Source organism: Mauremys reevesii, linkage group 7 (genome assembly GCF_016161935.1).
Source record: "Mauremys reevesii isolate NIE-2019 linkage group 7, ASM1616193v1, whole genome shotgun sequence".
NCBI classification, from domain to species: domain Eukaryota; kingdom Metazoa; phylum Chordata; order Testudines; family Geoemydidae; genus Mauremys; species Mauremys reevesii.
In genome coordinates this window covers 111,227,993-111,247,758 of record NC_052629.1, presented here as the reverse complement: position 1 = coordinate 111,247,758, position 19,766 = coordinate 111,227,993, and the positions used below count along the sequence as shown (strand labels likewise).

General features: G+C 40.6%; 1 protein-coding gene across 5 annotated transcripts in view; it reads left to right on the top strand.

Moving 5' to 3' along the window:
- ITPR1 (inositol 1,4,5-trisphosphate receptor type 1) overlaps positions 1–19,766 on the top strand; it is a 244,803-nt gene that overhangs the window by 82,527 nt on the left and 142,510 nt on the right. For all 5 annotated transcript variants that reach the window (XM_039546362.1, XM_039546365.1, XM_039546364.1 and 2 more), the window contains 10 exons: positions 1,147–1,230; positions 1,325–1,471; positions 3,181–3,276; positions 8,834–8,988; positions 11,559–11,658; positions 12,143–12,303; positions 16,098–16,239; positions 16,737–16,895; positions 17,408–17,580; positions 17,856–17,975. In XM_039546362.1, the coding sequence (XP_039402296.1) occupies positions 1,147–1,230; positions 1,325–1,471; positions 3,181–3,276; positions 8,834–8,988; positions 11,559–11,658; positions 12,143–12,303; positions 16,098–16,239; positions 16,737–16,895; positions 17,408–17,580; positions 17,856–17,975 (1,337 nt within the window). The remainder of the gene's footprint in view (positions 1–1,146; positions 1,231–1,324; positions 1,472–3,180; positions 3,277–8,833; positions 8,989–11,558; positions 11,659–12,142; positions 12,304–16,097; positions 16,240–16,736; positions 16,896–17,407; positions 17,581–17,855; positions 17,976–19,766) is intronic.

The following is a 19,766-nucleotide window of genomic DNA, read 5'->3' as shown; positions in this document are numbered from 1 at the left end:
TTCTGAAATGTCTTTGGTGAAATGACCCTGTTTAATCAATCTGAAAGAATGTTGAGAGCAGAGACCTGGGTTCAAATCCCTGCTCAGAGCAGAGATTCAAACCTGGGTCTTCTACATTCCAGGGGTGCCCTAACCACCAAGCCAGGGTATTCTGGGTCAGGTCAGGTCTCTCTCAATCTCTCCTGTTGAAGCTGGTTCACTAGTCATTGTGTCAGAGAGTGAGTAAGAATGGTTAGGGCACTTGCCTGGGATGTGGGAGACTCTAATTCAAGTTGTTGCTCAAATAATTACTTCCCTAGAATGGAACAGTTCAAGAGGACAGATTGCCTATAACAGTGGTCCCAAAACTGTGGGGCACCCCCCCCCCCAAGGTGCAAAGGGGCCTGGACCAGCCCCAATGAGGGGACAGGGAGGTAGTGCCACCAGCCTCACTCTGTCCCCAGCCCCTGCCCTGGCTGCAGCCCTGCTCTGGCCTTGGGCCCCTGCCCTCAGCCTACGACCCCCTGTTCTTGGCTCCCAGGCGGGGGGGTGTGGACATGGCCACATTCTGCTATTGGTAAGGGGGAGGTGAATGTGAGAGGATAAATTTGGGGACCACTGGCCTATGGTCTGGTCGTTAAAGCACTCAACTGGGAAAGGAGAGATTAAGGTTCAATTCACTGCTCCAGAGTGAGAATTTGAACCTGGGTCTCCTACATCCCAGGGAAGTGTCCTAGACAGTGAGCTAAAGGTGTACAAGGGGAGAACCACAGCCACTTCCTTTGTTTCTGTGATTCTAGCCTGATTTTTTTGTTCTCTTTCCCCCCCCCTTCCCCCCGGTCAAAATTATTTGGTTAATTGGTGTCAGATTTATGAATAGTTTTGGGTCAATCAAGACTGCCTTTTTTGGTGAATAAATTATTTGTCTGAAAAGTGTCACCCAGCTCTATTCTTGACATAGCCAGATGAGGTATCCACGTAAGAAGTTCTCTACCGCAGGGTTGAGTGCAGGCCACAGGCTTTGGATTGCTGTTTCATTTCATACAGTAATAAACAGGGATTGCAGTATGCTCTTCAGATTCTCTATCCACTGTAAAGAAAAGGGCATCACTTTGCAGTGTTTTATCATACGCCGAGTGTGACTAGTGATACTAGTCTTTGTTCTAGGTCAACTCTGTGAACTGCAACACGAGCTGGAAAATAGTCCTTTTCATGAAATGGAGCGATAACAAAGATGATATTTTAAAAGGGGTAAGTTTGGAAACTCATCTTGCTGCTGGCTTTTTAATAGTATGATGTCTGTATTGTCTAGTTCGTGTTGATCATTCTGTCTTGGCGTTGACAGGGAGATGTGGTAAGGTTGTTTCATGCGGAGCAGGAGAAGTTTCTGACTTGCGATGAGCACAGAAAGAAGCAGCATGTCTTCCTGAGAACTACGGGGAGACAGTCGGCCACTTCTGCAACTAGTTCAAAAGCACTGTGGGAAGTCGAGGTAAGGACAGCATCTCTGAGGCTGTACAAGTGGATTTATTGTAAGAATTGGTGCTTTTATTTAAAACCTTGCTCCACAAAATTTTTTTTTTTAAGTAAGACTTCTTTCCAGGTTTTGAAGTTTCAAGACCAAAAAATGCCCTTGTTTACTAGCATGTCTGCATTTATTTATTTATTTATTTATTTATTTTTACAATATAAAAACATGGTTTTGACTTTTTAACACTGCAGCAAGGTGCTTTCCAACTACCAGTTCCTGGCAATGTAGAAAAAAAGAATGAGAGGTGTCAATAAATGCCTTACTTACTCATAAGAACATAAGAATGGCCATACTGGATCAGACCAAAGGTTAGTCCAGCCCTGTATCCTGTCTACCAACAGTGTCCAATGCCAGATGCCCCAGAGGGAGTGAATCTAACAGGTAATGATGAAGTGATCTCTCTCCTGCCGTCCATCTCCACCCTCTGACAAACAAAGGCTCACCAACCATTCCTATTCTAACAAAGTACTAATTATTTCTACTGCCTTGCTGTATGTGCTGAACGCATCCATGTCCAGTGTGGAATACTGTAGGTACACATAACCTCCTCTGATGGGAGATTAAACCCGTTTGTTAGTCTCTGTCTCTGGAATCAAACCATCTCATTAGCGTCTTAATTTAAAAAAAAAAAGAGAGAAAGAAGGATGACTTCAATGTCTTGGCCAACGTTTCACCTATTAAACAAACAAACAAAACTTTGAGATGTTTAGGTTCTGGAAACAGATACATATGCTTACGATAATTTTTTTGTTTTAAAATGTAACTTTAAATGACATGCAGCCTGCCTGTGTGAACAGTACAAGTCCCTCTGAGTGGAGGACAGTTATTTTTCCCAGCAGTGCAGCCCCTTAATTCAAAGATTCTTTCAGCTGTGCTCCAGCTGGGAACCTGTCTAGAGTCCTAGTTCCATACTTTTTCTTGGGAGGAGCGTGAGCATTAATACGGAGATCTAGAAAACTCCCTTCTTTGGGAAAACGCTGTTAAGTTTGAAACAATTCTACTCTGTTTTGTTTTCCCTGATAGTCACTTTAGTCTCAAGAGAAAAAAAAAGAGAATCTTGCCTGACTTTTAGTAAGCTTGTTCAGTTCTTCTGGTTCAACCCAATACAAGCTTCCAAAAAAACCTCCTTTTACTACCTTTCTGCCAGTATATCCCATTAGCCCTTTGTCTTCATTCTCAGGAGGCTCAACATAGAGCACAAAACCATCGTCAGTTTGTTAGCCAACAAATCCAGCCACTTGGAGATAGCCATGAAAGTAGAACTTTAAAAATCCAGGTGTGCACCAGTGGCTGTGTTGGACATGCCCATTTGGGATGCATCCTAGGTGGTGGCCACCGTACCTGACTGGTAAATGGTATCTTTTTTTTTTTTTCTGAGCTCCGTCACATTCTGCCAGTGTGTGATGGTGTTCCTAGCATCTGTTAGCCAGAAGCTGGGAATGGGCAAGAGGAGATGGATTGCTTGATGATGATCTGTTCTGTTAATTCCCTCTGGGGCATCCGGCATTGGCCACTGTTGGAAGACAGGATACTGGGCTAGATGAACCTTTGGTCTGACCTAGTATGGCCGTTCTTGTGTTCTTACATGACTGAAAGTGAAGTACCTCAGTACTCACTTGAGGAGCAAGCCACTGAAATTCAGAATATGGCCCCTCTCTCTCTCTCTCCAGGTGGTGCAACATGACCCTTGTCGAGGTGGTGCAGGATATTGGAATAGCCTTTTCCGGTTCAAACATCTTGCTACTGGACACTACTTAGCAGCAGAGGTAAGTACCATGGGGAGGACCCATAAACTCTGCCTCTTCTCCTCTGGTGCTGTCTTACTTTATCCCTTCCCAAAAAACTGTGGTTGCCTAACTGAGGATTGAAAACAGATTAGTGAACGATTGCTATGTAGGATTAGTATCACTAAGGATGAAATTATGCAAGAGTAGGTAGTATCAAAGTGCCAGACCCATGAAACAAGATATTTTCTTGAAAGATGCTTGGAAAAAACACTGCACTACAAGAATGACCAAGTGTCTCTACCCTTTTTGTTCAGGATAGGTGGTGACTTCTTTTTGTTAAAAAGAGTAGACAATAAATGACACAATTTTATGTAAACAATTAAAATCAAGATGCGCTCATTAGTGGGAGAGTGAATTGTACTGTGAATGGCTGGAGAACCTGTTGCTACGTTTTGAGGGGAATAAATGAAACGCATTGTTGGATCGTCTGGATTTTTTGATTTCCAAACAGAACATAGAATTGTTCATAAAAGAGAAACTAAGAGTTATAGAAGCCTTCTAGGAATTGTCATGAACATTTACCTATCCAAGCATTTTGGAAGGTGAACTGTTAATACCTGTGAATACTCACTGAAACTAGCTTGACTCTGTTTCTTGAAACGTGTAAATGAAGACAAGCGTATTTGTAAAAATAAGATGCTGGGGATATGCCAGGGAGGTTAGAGTGAAGAAAGGCAATATAGCCCATCATGGTGAATGCATGAGTTCAGTTGAAATAATCCTGCTTTATGCTTTTCTAGTAAGCAGATTCCAAAATACTTGATTCATTTTGTACTTGGCAAAATGCTCCTAACAGGACCAGCGGATTATAGAGGTTGCTTAGCAAATCATGGGCTGGTTAATCAGCTGTGAAAACATGGAGACTCACTCATGCAAAGGTACAATGGGAGAAATTGGTGAATTCGTGCATATTATGGCAAAAATAGTTTTTATCAAAGGAACATTTCAAATGATGACATGATCAAGATTTTTCCCAACTTGTAGCAACTTCTAAATCTGGTTGAAATGTTTTGAAATTTAATTGTGATTTCAAAATTTCAAAGCTGTAAACAATTTTCACAAAATTTCCTTTCTTCCCAGCTTTAGTTATATCCTAGTTGAGTCTCTTTTGCAAGTTTGCTGATTGCTTAATTCTGTTCCTGGCTATACAACAGGATTCTGTTCCTGGTTTGTTTGTGTCTGTTTTTGTTTTTTTAAAAGTTGATTGCATTGTATATGTGTTTATAGATTCTGAGGCCTGAAGGGACCACTGGGGTAATCTAGTCTGATCTCCTGTATAACACAGGCTACAGAACTTCCTGAAAATCATTCCTAGAAAAACATACAATCTTGGTTAAAAAATTGTCACTGTCAGTCCACCGTAACCTTTAATAAATTGTTCCAGTGGTTAATTACCTTCACCGTTAAAAATGTCTGCATTATCTGCAGTCTGAATGTGTCTACCTTAAACTTCCAGCCATTGGACCTTGTTGTACTTTTGTCTGCTAGTCTGAAGAACCCAACATTGTGTATTTCTGTAGAAAAAGGTGCATCTGCTACAGAATAAGCTCAATCTCCTCGAGGAATTTTATACCGGGGTTGGGGGTGGAAAACTAAACTGTTGACTTGCCTGTGGTTGTGTTTCATCAGGTAAACCCTGACTATGAGGAAGATGGCCAGGAGTGTCAATCCTCAGTAAGTATAGGCAAGAGTACAGTTTTGCCCCTGATTAGGGAGGGTTGACTCAAACCCTGGTATCTGATTGGCAAGTGAACAGATGATACAAGGCATTTCTGCTACTAAAGAAAGTTGAAATTAAGCATAGATGGAAGGTATTGCATGCAGTGCTCTATCCTGAGACTGAGTACTGAAGATTGGTGTAGTAGGCTTTAGAGGATGTTGAAGAGCTGTGTACTTCTAGGTATCTTGATTCTTAAGTAGCTCCTATCAGAATAGCATCTGAACCATTTCTCAGAAGGCTGAACTCTTCACTTCTTTGATGCATTTTCTTTCTCCAAGTCTGAAGAGCAAATTTCTCAAGATGAGATCTGATACCAAATGTCCTGAATGCTGTCTTTGTCCCGGGGGCCAAATGAAATGGTTTATTTCACAAATGAAAGTTATCTCTAAGGAACAATTTCTCATATGTTAAATTATCATAGGAAAACTGTGATAAATAATGAGGCTATAAAACAAGAACTGTGCCCAACCAGTGGGCAGTTTTGATGTCATTGTTTTGTTTGTTTGTTGTTTTGAATTACCAGTAAAAGCGAGTGTGATGTCCTTTCCAATAAATGCTGTGGAGTTACACCACACTTGTTCAAGATACTGTTTGATTTACTTTATAGAGTATGAATTACCAGAAGCCTCCTATTGATGTGACTAGGGAAGGAGGCATACTTTACGGCCATTGTATTTTCAAATCAAAACTTTATTGGTGATAGCAGGTATAACTAAAACAGCCCTTTCCATTGTGGATTGTATTTTTCATTTGGATGAGACTGTAGGCTTATAATGCCATAACCTCTATTTCCTGATCAATGTCTGGCATAAGGGAAGATAGCTTTGTTTAGAAACAATGAAGAAAAGCTTGTATCCTTGAAGAGAAGAATGTATCTTGATCATGGAAGTGAGAAAAGCTCAAATTTTCTTTGTAGGAATATTAGTTGCCTTGTCACCTTGTTTATATATGAAAGTCATCTAAAGTGGTAGCTATTTAAAAGCCAACATTTGCCACGAGATACCCAAAAGTTACTCCAGTTATTTTCTGTTACAATTCATTTTCCTGTACTGCTTTGTAGCAAATGCTGACCTCCTAGTAACGCTATTTAGTACATATTCTGGATGGTGAAAACCAACTTATATCTTAACTTTCCAGGTAAACACTAATGGTTTCTAGTACCTCTTTGGAAATCAGAAAAGACTTCCATTTTTAACACTGTTGTTACACACAGGTCCCTCACTCCAAAATGAGCTCAGGGGTTGATGGAATCTTGGAGTAAAATCTGACAAGTGGTTTCTGGTTTTCTGCTTATACCTCTTCACCACCAGGTGGCGAAAATAGACCATAAACCAGGGGTCGGCAACCTTTCAGAAGTGGTGTGCCAAGTCTTCATTTATTCACTCTAATTTAAGGTTTCGCGTGCCAGTAATAAATGTTAACGTTTTTAAAAGGTCTCTTTCTATAAGTCTATAATATATAACTAAACTATAGTTGTATCTAAAGTAAATACGGTTTTTAAAATGTTTGTTTAAGAAGCTTCATTTAAAATTAAATTAAAATGCAGAGACCCTCAGACCGGTGGCCAGGACCCGGGCAGTGTGAGTGCCCCTGAAAATCAACTCACGTACCACCTTTGGCTCATGTGCCATAGGTTGCCTACCCCTGCCAGAAACAAATGACGAGCATATAATCTCTTTCTAACATACAAATATAGTTTAAACTCCTTTTAATTTAGAGATGGTGTTAGCAACCTAACCTTATTTGGGTACAGTAACTTTATTCAAGCCTAAACCATTCTCAAGACTGCAAGTTTTTCTGCACAGTATCTGCCCTGGCTTTCTTTCCTTATCCCTCAATTAATGATCAGTGCAGAGGTTTGATTTGAATGAGCATGAATAATATGTCCCAAAGTGCACCCTTCAACATTACAAGGGATCCATTGTATGAATTTTGCAATTATGCTTTTGTAGGTGAAACTTAAGTTCTGCAGGGATGTAACAATCTTATCTAAGATCTCTCACTTTCTATTGCCTATTGTTTGCTGCACCCTGGTTTGTAGCTTTGCCATAATCTCTAGAATTGGCTAATATATTGCCTCAGGTGCCAGAAAGATTGAAGTGTATGAACTTTCAGCATCTGCTATGTTTGGAGATCAACAAGAGGTTTGGTGAAGACAAATGAAGGTTTTGAGAATTCAGTACAAGTGTAGAGTAGATGGAGTCTCAACTGATAGTTTCCAAACAGACTGAGTATATAGCTGCATATTTTTTTAAATGCGAATCACCAATTTGCATGTCTAGTCCATATATTTACCGTCCTATTACTGAATGACAAATCAAAACTGTAAGTATCTCCACTTTGTAGCCAAGTTCACGTGCTACTAATAATCACAGAATATCCTGAAGTACATGTGTAACACTGTAAACATTCTGTAGCTTTCATACAATCCTAGCTCTTTCAATTCCTCAAGCTCAGATTTTCAAAAATAGATTATTTTAAGTTTAGGCTCCTAACTAACTGTTGAAGTCTCTGACTAAGTGGTCTGATGTTCGCCGGTACTGAGATCCCAACATTTCCCACTGAAATTCATAGGAGTTGTTGATTACTCTACTTGTCCCTGAATTTTGAAAGTCTTGGCTAACATCTTTACCTTGTTGATTGGAGATTCCTGCTGATGTCCCCAAGAAAGATCTTAAAGGAAGAGCGAACCACAGCTTTTCCTCATATATATATTTAAGGTTTCATATATATATAATTTTTCCCCCCTTGAGCTTCAGTTTTTCTGACTTTGCTACTTTATACTTTTCAGAGTGGGAGCCGTGTTAGTCTGTATTAGCAAAAACAACGAGGAGTCCTTGTGGCACCTTGGAGACTAACCAGTTTATTTGGGCATAAGCTTTCGTGGGCTAAGCGGGTTTTAGCCCACTAAAGTTTATGCCTAAATAAATTTGTTAGTCTCTAAGATGCCACAAGGGCTCTTTGTTGTTTCTACTTTATACTGTAGTCATCCAAGTTCTTGTTCATTTAACAAGTGTTGATGATTTCACGTCTCAATGCATTTATAACGCTGAATTCATTAATGAAAGTATTAACCTGGTCAACACTTAATATTGTGCTAGCAGATATTGTTGCCTTGTTTTTTTTTGTTGTGCATTGGACACATTTGAATGTGCAAGCATAAATGCCATGAACTGAGGTGAAGACTACCAGCTGGCTATCTTCTTGGTTACCTTTCTTTTTTTTTGTCAGTGACTGACAAGTATAATTCTGTTTCTGCTGTTGGAATCTATTAGATACAGTTGATATTGACAACTTGACTGGGAAATAGAATTGCCAGCAGTCATTTTTGCTGCTTACAAAATATTTATTTAAAGTTATAGTTATCAAGTAGACTTCTGGAGCCCTTCAGCAGCAGTCTCTAGGGTCAGGCTCTTCTGAGACATGGATCATCTGCAGCAGAGTCTGAGGCTAATCTGGGTTTTCAGTGCATTGTGAGGTGAATGTTTTGGCAATTTGAATGTATTTTCTGGCACTTACTGTAAAAAGATGTAGACACAGGATTACTTAGGAATTATTACATTATAACCCAGAGATGCTCAAAAGTTACCAACAGCAGACAAAGTGAAGAAATGTGTTTGGCAAAAGCAGTTAATTGTCACTTTTATTTCTGTCCTAAAGCACAGCTGGAGCTTCTGCCAGTACCAGCACTTGGAGAGGTTGATATTTGTGTGCACAAATTATGAAACACATTGATATAATGCTTGGCTTTTCACGCTCGTCTGACAGTTCCTGGGATAGCATTTCTGACTTCATTTGATTGGATTTTTTCCATAGACAGATCCTGACCAGGATGCATCCAGAAGAGGGTTGAATAATGCTCAGGAGAAGATGGCTTACTCTTTGGTGTCTGTACCTGAAGGAAACGATATCTCCTCTATCTTTGAGCTGGACCCCACCACTTTGCGAGGGGGAGATAGCCTTGTCCCGAGGTATGATATTAAATGCAACAGGTTCTCACTTCTTACAGGCTTATAGGAGTACCCAGTTTGAGTTGAATATTCTCCTTGGATGTTGTTTCTACTAGAACCACTAGCTGTTGAAAGATACAGACACTCTAACATTTATTTTTAAGATTACAGAAAATTTTTTCACTGTTTGTTTCTCTTTCAAGTTAATTAAAGGTATTAATAGTAATAATACCTAGCAGTTACATGGCACTTCATCAGTACATATCCAAGCAGTTTACAAAGGAGATGGCAAATCATTATCCCCACATTGCAGTGGGGGAAACTGAGGCACAGAATGGAAGTGATTTACCCAAGGTCCTGCAGCAGGCCAGGGCCAGAGCCAGGGATAGAACTCAAGTCTCCTGAATTCATGTTCACACTCTATCTATATTGCTAAAGAGTTAGGTGTGTGAATTCTGCATATTGCTCCTCAAACTCAACAGTGTTATTTTCTAGTAATCAAACATTTTAATGGCACTATTTATTCACTACATGCATTACAAACTTAGTTAAGACACATTGCATGCTCCAAAGGCCAAGTAATCTGCTTTTAAAAAAAAAAAATTGCATTTTGTCTAAACTGATTGATTGATTCTGACCCTGGAGAACAATGGACTCCACGTGTCCTATTTAGTAAACTAAATTGAGTTCCTTTCAGTGAGTGTCTTGTATGGCTTTCAGAAGTTGTACAGGTGCAGTTATGTGATGGCTAATACTTCCTTTGTAGCCATTCTCTTGCATTGTACTTTGTGTGGTAAATGCAAAGCAGAGATCCAGAGGAACCCAATAGGAGTAAAGCCTTTCTGAACCAACACTAGGGATAAAATTATTCCACGATGGTCATCCGTTGTCACAGACACGTGGAACTTAAAAACAGTGTCAACTTTTTTCTATGGTTAGGCTTCAGGGTCTCTTTGGCTAGGAAGTTTGTTGAGACGGTGTAAAAACTATTGATGTGACTCTGCCTTTAGGCATAAAACTTCTAGAGTATGTCTACACTGCAGCTGGGAGGTGTGGTTCCCAGCACAGGCAGGCAGACGCGTGCTAGCTCCTCCTTGAGTTAGCGCGCTAAAAATAGCAGTGTGGACATTGTGACCCAGGCCACCTGAGTCCAAACCTGATCCCCTGGGGTCTGAGCTCAGGTGGCTTGCCCACGCTGCTGCCCATGTCACAATGTCCAAACTGCTGGTCTTAGCATGCTAGTTTAAGAGGCGCTTGCACAAGTCTGCCTACCTGTGCTGGAAATCACACTGCTGAGCTGTGTGAGGAAACTTGAACTTGATTGTTTGTTTTACTGCAAATTATCGCAGAATATTAGTGTTAGTCACTAAAAGTGAGCCACCTTAACGGAGCTTGAGCATTTTGTGGCTAAGTTGAAATTCCAGCTCCAAAACAAAGGGAACAAAAAAAACTGTTCATGTAATCACAACTGCACATGGGTGCTGTGCATGCTTCCTACACACACAAATCAATGCTAGGCTAGCTTAATTCTTCCTGGTTTGCCCTGCTAGTCTAGTTCTTAGACTGTCAGTAGGTTGGCATGACGCCCCTGGTTGTGGTTTTCGGTCTGAGCTGTGGATTAGGTTGAGACCACCAAATTTATGGAAGCTTTTGACCTAACAGAAATGTAAACCAATGTCTTCTGAGGTGAAAGAACTACTGACTGTCTTCTAGTCAGGGGCGGCTCCAGGCCCCAGGACACCAAGCGCATGCTTGGGGTGGCATGCCGCGGGGGGTGCTTTGCCAGCACCGGGAGGGCGGCAGGCAGGCAGCCTTTGGCAGCATGCCTGCGGAGGGTCCGCTGGTCCCGTGGGACCAGCAGAGCGCCCCCCGCGGCATGCCGCCATGCTTGGTGCGGCGAAATGTCTAGAGCCGCCCCGCCTCTAGTCTTTGCTGCTTCATACTATTAAATGAAAATATTGGGCATAGAGTGTGTGTGTGTGTGTGTGTGTGTGTGTGTGTGTGTGTGTGTGTGTGTGTGTGTGTGTGTGTGTGTGTGTGTGTGTGTGTGTGTGTGTGTGTGTGTGTGTGTGTGTGTGTGTGTGTGTGTGTGTGTGTGTGTGTGTGTGTGTGTGTGTGTGTGTGTGAGAGAGAGAGAGAGGTAAGTGTGGCTGCTTTTTTTTTTTTTAATGGGAACGATTTCTTATTGTAACAAAGACTCTGCTAATTTACTTTCTGTGATACTTGAGCAGATTATAGATTGTGCATGGTAAGTAGTCAAATGGTTTTCAAAGAATAAGTACTGCTTTTGGGTAGCTTTTCCTTTCCCATTTATGCACAGGAATTGTTAGAAGTTGAGCTGCAGTGTGTTAAGATAGAGATGCGCTTTGGAGTTGAGTTCACAATATAGAACAAACTGAAGAGTTTTAACCTGTGTTGCTACTTTGAAAAGCTTTATTCTATTTATGGGACACTCTGTTTCTAGCAGAAAATAATCTGTCTCCTATTGGTCTTTCCTGCCAACGACTTGAAAGTTGTACACACCTAGGATAACTGGTCAATTACATGTCTTGGAAACTGTCTCATTGTTACAATTATTGACTGTGTTGTAGGAACTCCTATGTCAGGCTTAGACACCTGTGTACTAACACCTGGGTTCATAGCACCAATATCCCAATTGATAAAGAAGAAGAGAAACCTGTGATGCTTAAAGTAAGTCCTCTAACTTTAACAAATCCATCTTTTGTCTTCTGTGTTTTCATAAAAATACTTTCAATATTAAAAATCCTGAGTCCTTGAGGCATATTGTTCTGCTAAGTCAGTCAAATAACAAACAGTGCAATATTAATGAAGACGACCTGTACAGAGTATTGTAACGAAAAAGTTAAGCACTAACATTAGTTGAGTAATTGGGCTTTTTAGTTTTTGATATAATGTAATCATCAGGACCAGCATGTCTTATGGGTGTTTGTGGCAATGTTTTTGCATGCAAAAGTCTTGAATTGGAGAAGTATAGATTTGCATTGAAGTCTTTTGTTCTTAAACTTCATATTCTATCAAAAAATCTTCTACTGCTGTTTCTAATCTCAGCTGTTAGGACAGTGGTTTCTTTCATGTCTTAATATTACCGAGTTACTTTACTGCTGCTTTGCCCCTTTGTATCTTGGTGTGATACTAAAATTACCTTGGGTTTTAGATTGGTACCTCTCCAGTAAAAGAGGACAAAGAAGCTTTTGCTATAGTACCAGTTTCTCCTGCAGAAGTTCGGGACTTGGACTTTGCCAACGATGCAAGCAAGGTGTTGGGTTCCATTGCTGGCAAGTTGGAAAAGGGAACGATCACCCAGAACGAAAGAAGGTAGGAGACTCAAGAAGCAAGCCTCTTGTAGTGATAGGGCTGCTGCCTTTACTCATGTAAATCTGTCATAATCCCTATTCTGAAGTTAGTTTCTTCTTCCCCTTGTGATTGAAAGAACAAAGAGGACCTCAGGAAATACAGACCAGTCAGCCTAACTTTGATAACTGGAAAGACAGTGGAACAGATTATTAAAAATCATGTTGTAAGCACATGGATGATGATGATGGAATTATAAGGAGTAGCCAGCATGGATTTGTCAGGAACAAATCTTTGACAGGGTTATTGGCCTAGTGGCGGGAGGGAAGCAATAGATGTGATCTATCTTGATTTTAATAAGTCATTTGACACAGTCCCACATGAGTCTCATAAGCAAACTATGGAGATGTGGTCTACATGAAATTACTATAAGGTGGCTTTACAGCTGGTTGAAAGACCATACTCGTAGTTATCAACTACTAATTACCTGCTATAAAACTCTGCTTCCCCCACATGCCATCACAGTGGGGATGAACATTAGACTTGTGGGGAGTATCACCAATGAAAACAGGCACAATATAGATCACATGGACCAAAACCTCTGCATATAGAAAGCAGTGGACCCCATCCACGGCTGTTCATTATACCTGAAAACTGTCAAACTGGGAGGGTGTGTCTAGTAGGGTACCCCAGGGGTCAGTCCTGGGTTCGATGCCTTTCAGTATTTTCATTATAACATTTGCAGGTGACACCAAACTAGGAGGGGTTGCAAGAACTTTGGAAAACAGGCTTAGAATTCAAAACGCCCTTGACAAATTGGAGAATTGGTCTGAATTCAACAAGATGAAATTCAATAGCCTAGTGCAAAGTACTTCACTCAGGGAAGAAAAATCAAATGTACACCTACAAAATAGGGAATAACTGACTAGATGGTAGTACTGCTGAAAAGGATCTGGGGTTATAGTGAATTATAAATTGAATGAGTCAACAATGTGAAACAATTGCGAAAAAGGCTAATATCATTCTGGGGTTTATTAACAGGAGTCTCGTGTGTAAGAAATGGGAGGTTATTGTCCTCCTCTACTCAGCACTAGTGAGGCCTCAGCTGGATTACTGTGTCCAATTCTGGGCGCCACATTTTAGGAAATATGTGGACAAATTGGAGATACTCCAGAAGAGAACCAAAAAAATAAGAGGTTTAGAAAATGTGACTTGGAAGGAAATGTAAAAAAGCTGGTTATGTTTAGTCTTGTGAAGAGAAGACTGGGGGGGGGCGGGACTTGATAACACTCTGCAAATAAATTAAGGGCTGTTATAAACAGAACAGTGATCAGTTGCTCTCCATGTCCACTGAAGGTAGGATAAGAAGTAATGAACTTAATCTGCAGCAAGGAAGATTTAGGTTAGATATTAGAAAAACTTTCCAGCTATAGGGGTAGTTACACTCTGGAATAGGCCTCCAAGGGAGGTTATGGAAACCTCATCATTGTAGGTTTTTAAAAAGAGGTTGGACAAACATCTGTCAGGGAGATTTAGGTTTACGTGGTACTGGTGCAGCTCGGGGGGGCTGGATTTGATGATTGATTTCCACCTTACATTTCTATGATTCTGTGATATCAGAGGATCTCAATCTGTGTTCCCTGGAGCTCGCCTTGATTTTTTTTGTTTTTGTTTTTTGCAGAATTGAGAGCGTAGGAACTAGACAATAGACCTCAACTGTATTCAAGGTCTTAGAACAAATTTTGAAAGAGAGAGCAGTGAAGGACATAGAGGTAAACAGTAATTGTGATAAAATACAATGTGATTTTACAAAAGGTAGATTGAGTAAGACCTACCTGGTCTATTTCTTTGAGAAGATAACCAATTATGTAGGTAAATGAAATGCAGTTGATCTAATCTACCTGGATTTCAGTAAAGTAAATTGGAGAAGCTGGGGATTAATATGAGAATTAAAAAGTCGGTAAGGATCTGGTTAAAAGGGAGACGATAGTGAGTCATGCTGAAAGGTGAACTATCAGGCTGGAGTGGTTTTACTAGTGTAGTTCCTCAAGGATCAATTCTGGGACCAGTCTTCTTTAACATTTTCAGTAATGACCTTAGCGCACACTCACTTTTGGTGCCAATAAAATTTGCAGTTGATGCAAAGACAGAGGAGAACCAGAATATCATATGAGAAGATTGGGATGACCTTGAAAACTGGAGTAATAAAATGGGATGAAATTTAATAGTTATGCATTTAGAGACTAACAAGAATTTGAACTAACCATAAACTGGGTACTTACCATTTTGAAGTGACAGAGGAGGAGAAAGATCTGGGTGTATTTGTTGATCACAGGATGACTAAGAGTTACCAATGTGATGTGACCATGGGGAAAAAAAGCTAATATAATCCTAGGATGCATCAGATGAGGTATTTCCAGTAAAGCTAAGAAAGTGTTATTACCATTATACAAGGCACCGGTGAGACCTCATCTGTAATACTGTGTGCAATTCTGATCTTCCGTGTATGTTTAAGAAAGATGAATTCAGAATGGAACAGGGAGTGAGAAGGGCTACTTGGATGATCAGAGGAATGGAGAACCAGCTTAAGGAACTTGGCTTGTATAGCCTAACAAAGCAAAGGTTGAGGGGAGATATGATTGCTGTCCATAAGTACATCAGAAATATAAGCGCCAGGGAGGGAGAGAAGTTACTTAAGTTAAGGGCCAATGTTGGCACAAGAACAAATGGATATAAACTGGCCATCTGCACATTTAGATCTGAAATTAGGCAAAGGTTTCTAATCACTGAATGAAGTTCTGGAACAGCCTTTCAAGGGGAGTAGTTGTGGGGAAAAATCCTAACTTCTTTCAAGACTGAGCTTGATAAGTTTATTAAAGGGGGATGTAGGATGAGACTGCCTACAATGGCATATGGCCCATGTGCAACTGCTAATTTGAAATATCCCCAGCTGTGGACATGAGACACTAGAGGGGGAGGACTTTTTCCCAGGTGTCTGGCATGTTCAGGGTCTAACTGATGTGCTATATTTGGAGTCAGGAAGGAATTTGCCCCCAGGCCAACTTGGCAAAGAGACTGGATTTTTTTCACCTTCCTCTGCACGATGGGGCATGGGTCACGTGCTGGTTTAAACGAGAATAAATAGTGGATTCTCTGTAACTTAGTCTTTAAATAAAGACTTAACTCAGTAACTCAGCCAGAGGTTATGGACCTATTAAAGGAATGTGTGGGTGAGGTTCTGTGGCCTGCAAAGTGCAGGAGGTCAGACTAGAGATGATCATTATGGTCCCTTCTGGCCTTAAAGTCTATGAATCTGTATTCATTGTAGGGCTGGGAGGAATTGTCCATAGCGTGCCTATATTGAAACAGTCTGGAAAATGAATGTGGGAACATCTAATCTAACTTGCTTTGAGGGATGAACACATGACTTCTTGCAACCCCCTCCACTTCCTGCAGTGTCTGTAGAATTTGTGACTACATGTAATGAATGCAGGCAGCCTGGTACATAGAACTAAGGACCTTACGCTTCCAAAATGTAGACCTCTATTTGAGTTAAGAGGCTCTCCATCTGCTTATCTGGCCGTACAATAACACAAAAGCCAGTGTATGGGGTACTAAAGATATGGCATTTCCATTTCCTCTGTAAACCTACATCAACCAGGAAAACTAGTTTCCAATTAGCTGTTGATCCACTCCATATGCTCCTCCTTCTGGGTTATCTCCTTCTTAAAATAACATTTGAAACATTGCAGTCTTTGTTAATTCTTTTCACAACTGATGGTTCCAAGTCTGTATTGACACTTGTGGTTTTTATATAGGTCTGTTACCAAGCTGCTGGAGGATTTGGTTTACTTTGTTACCGGTGGAACTAATTCTGGGCAAGATGTGCTTGAAGTGGTATTTTCTAAACCAAATCGTGAGCGGCAAAAGCTGATGAGAGAGCAAAATATCCTAAAGCAGGTAAGAGTTTTTATCATGTGACAGAGATTCTGAGGAGAGAGTAGGTTCTCAGAATACAGAACAGTACAGGTTAGTTGGGATAAGGCAACTTCTGCCTCACTAGCTTTCAGCAGTCTTCTGGCAGTGTAGATCAGTGTAAAACTCTGGGTGTCCCATTACTGGAAGATACCACAAGAGGCAGAACCAATGGATAAAAGGAAAAGCGTCTAAGGTTGGACATAAGTGATCAGCCACATTCTCTTCAGAGACAGCTCCTTTGTCCAGACTGTGCAACTAGAAGAAGCTTTATGGAAGTTCAGGTGGGAGAAACTGACGGCCTTCAGAATTGACATGTGGCTGTGGTGATGTAGACAAGATTTAAACGATGCTCTGGTTCTGACAAGACAGAGGCCATAAAGTAGCAACAAGGGGGCGTGGGCATCTGTAGGTACATCCACTCACCTTCACTAAGCTTAGGTGGCATGTCTCAATCTCGATCTTCTAAAATAACCCCATAGATTTTCAAGCTGTTACAAGCACCGTTTACAGACTGTGGAGATGGGCCAATGCTGAGGCTGGAGGAGCTTGGGGACCAGCGTCATGCTCCTTTCAGACACATTTGCCGGCTCTGCTACAGGGTGCTGAGGCACTCGCAGCAAGATTACAGAAAGAATCAGGTTAGTTACGTGTTAGAACCTGTCTAACACAGGCTGGTGGCGTGGGTGTATGTGTTCGTTCATCCAAGATTGGGTACAGTTCAAGTAGTGTCATTACTTACAGGAATTTATGATTCATTGTTATTAACTCTGTCTAATCCAGGGGAAGACTGAGAATGTCATTGTTCTTTAATTTAAATTTTGAAGGCACATTGAGACTTCAATACATTCTACAACTTCTACCATCACTATCAAGCGGTTTAAAACCAAGTCTTATCAACGTTCTGAGAGTTTGAGCAGAGAAAAGGAGATAGGGCTGGGCGTGTCCTGCCCAGTAGCTGTGTAGACATAAAAACTATCCATTGCTGTTCTATGTTATGTTTTTTCCCTGCTTTTCAGCGTGGTCCTAAATCATAGAAACAATAGAACCTAACCAAGCTGTTCCTTTAGGATACTGATATAAGCAGCTAACTGTTTTTCCGTTTAAATTTCAAGTGAGATTAGAATACCTTGTTCTTCTTCTTCTTTCTCAGGAATACATAGCCAAGCAGTTCGGCTTCATGCAGAAACAAATTGGTTATGACGTTTTGGCGGAAGATACTATTACAGCGTTGCTTCATAACAATCGCAAACTGCTGGAGAAGCACATTACGGCTGCTGAGATTGATACTTTTGTTAGTCTTGTGAGGAAAAACAGGGAGCCCAGGTAAGTCGGATTGGTATTGGGACTTAGTTACCTTTTTCTCTTATTCATAATCTGAGAGATCTGTATCAGCTAACTTGTTTCTGTATTTAGGAAGCATGTTTAATCCACTCTTGCCTCTGAGCCAGACCATAACTTTCCACCAAGGCAATGGCCTCCCTTGCTTTGCAACGTTACTTGGTTGTCCAAATGCTTTTTCTCTTTATAAAATGTAGAATGAGTCAACTGAAGAACCATGACAGGGATTTAATGTTGTCTGTCTTTTTATTTCCAAATAGGTTTTTGGATTATCTCTCAGATTTGTGTGTTTCCATGAACAAGTCTATTCCAGTGACACAGGAACTGATTTGTAAAGCTGTGTTGAATCCAGCCAATGCAGACATACTCATTGAGACAAAGTAAGCTGAGACTTATTTATGAATAGCTTTCTAGTTGGTGTATAAGGAAGGTAGATCAGAGCATTGAGAACACTAGCTTCAAGACTACAGAGAGTACCAAACTTAGAATGTGTGAGGGCCTTCCTAAATACACAATAGGTGAGTGCTGGAGGCACCAAAATGACTGCCACATGGATTCCTAGGCCTATGTACTCTAGACATCTTTCAGATATTTAACATTTTCATCAGGTAGCTTGATAACACTGAGAGAAGCTGCAGTCTTATGTAACATTTTAAATCTTGAACCATTTTAAACTAAAGGTGCTAAAATGCTCTCTCATCTGAGCTGGATAAGCAGATATTCTGGGATTTGCATGTAGCAGACGTGTATAAGATGGTGTTCCCGGTCCCATGAGCCTGGTTGTTCTCCTGGCCCTTAGGTTTACCATGGTAGATTGACTGTAGTCAGCAGCACCTTTAGGAACTTAGAGCTCTCTGAAAAGTGAAAAACTCTTCCCATGAAAACTTTCACGTTTTTGAATTAAAAAAATTGTGCTGAACTGCAACAAAATATTTATAGCATAACATTCTTCCTCAGGAAAGCTTTTTAAGAAAAATTCGCTTTCAGAGGAATTGAAATGGATTTTTTTTGGCTTCCCTGTTGTCCACCCAGAAAGCTCTTGTTAGTTTCACAAATGAAATTAAAAGCGCCTTCTATCCTGGCTGTTTAATTCTCCGCTTGCAGTTCTGGGAGCCAGTCAGGAAGAGAGCCTGCCTCCTGTTGCAGATCTAGGAGCTAGAGAGGCAGAGAACCCACACATTCAGCTCCCCATTTCCCCCCTCCATCTCCAGGTGGCAGGGAGGAAGAGCATCCTGATGCTCAGCCTTAGAAGTCCTCCAGGAAAGGTTTTGTCTATTTCACATAGGGAATGTGAAATTGACAAGAGCCTGTCAGGTGGGGAGCCATCATTTTGATTTTCCTCAGGAAAAATCAGATTTTTGGCACCAAAGAAAAGGAAATAAATTTCTCACAGGAAATTTCAGTTTTGTGAAAAGGGCATTTTTAATCAGAAGAATCACTCTTAGAAATTTTGCACAGCAGTGGAAAAGCTGGTATTTTTATAGTTGCCTATTCCGCCTTGGGTCAAAATTTCAGTTTTCATCTCTTGGGAACAACTAAACAATGCATGTGTATCCATAACAGGCACCAACTTCCAACTAGCTTCAGTAAAGCTGGGTTTACTTGGCATGTGGAATTGAGAGAAGGTTAATATTGAAAAAAGAGGTCAAGAAGAGTAAAAGGTGTCTTTGCTAGATAATAAATTAAATCTAGGTAAACAGGAAAGACCTTGCAGGCACTATTTCTAGGTTTGACAAGATTAAAAATCTCGTTTCTTAATGTTTGTCTCTCTACCAAAATTCTGCCAGGTTTCAGTGTCTCTTGCTGATCGGTTTAATTTGTGCCTCTTGCTTATGTAGTTCGTGACCTTTCTTTTGGCCAGATGCTAAGAACCTTGATTACCATTTTAGGTATGAGGTCATTCTTCTAACTTAATTATGTTTCTGACACCCAAAGAGAATGAAATTTGTGGGATATCGAATAGATCAAAGTTTACTTGCGCAATCAAAGCGTTTGGGAGAATACATAAATTGATTGATCCTAGATGCTTTTTGAATCAATGCTTCCTACATAGAAGTCTTTTTGGACATTAATTTGTCTTGCCCTAGGTGATACCCTTGTTTCTTCAGCCATATAGACGGCCACAAAATTAAATTCCTTTTTATAACCAATCAAAAATATACAATATGTCT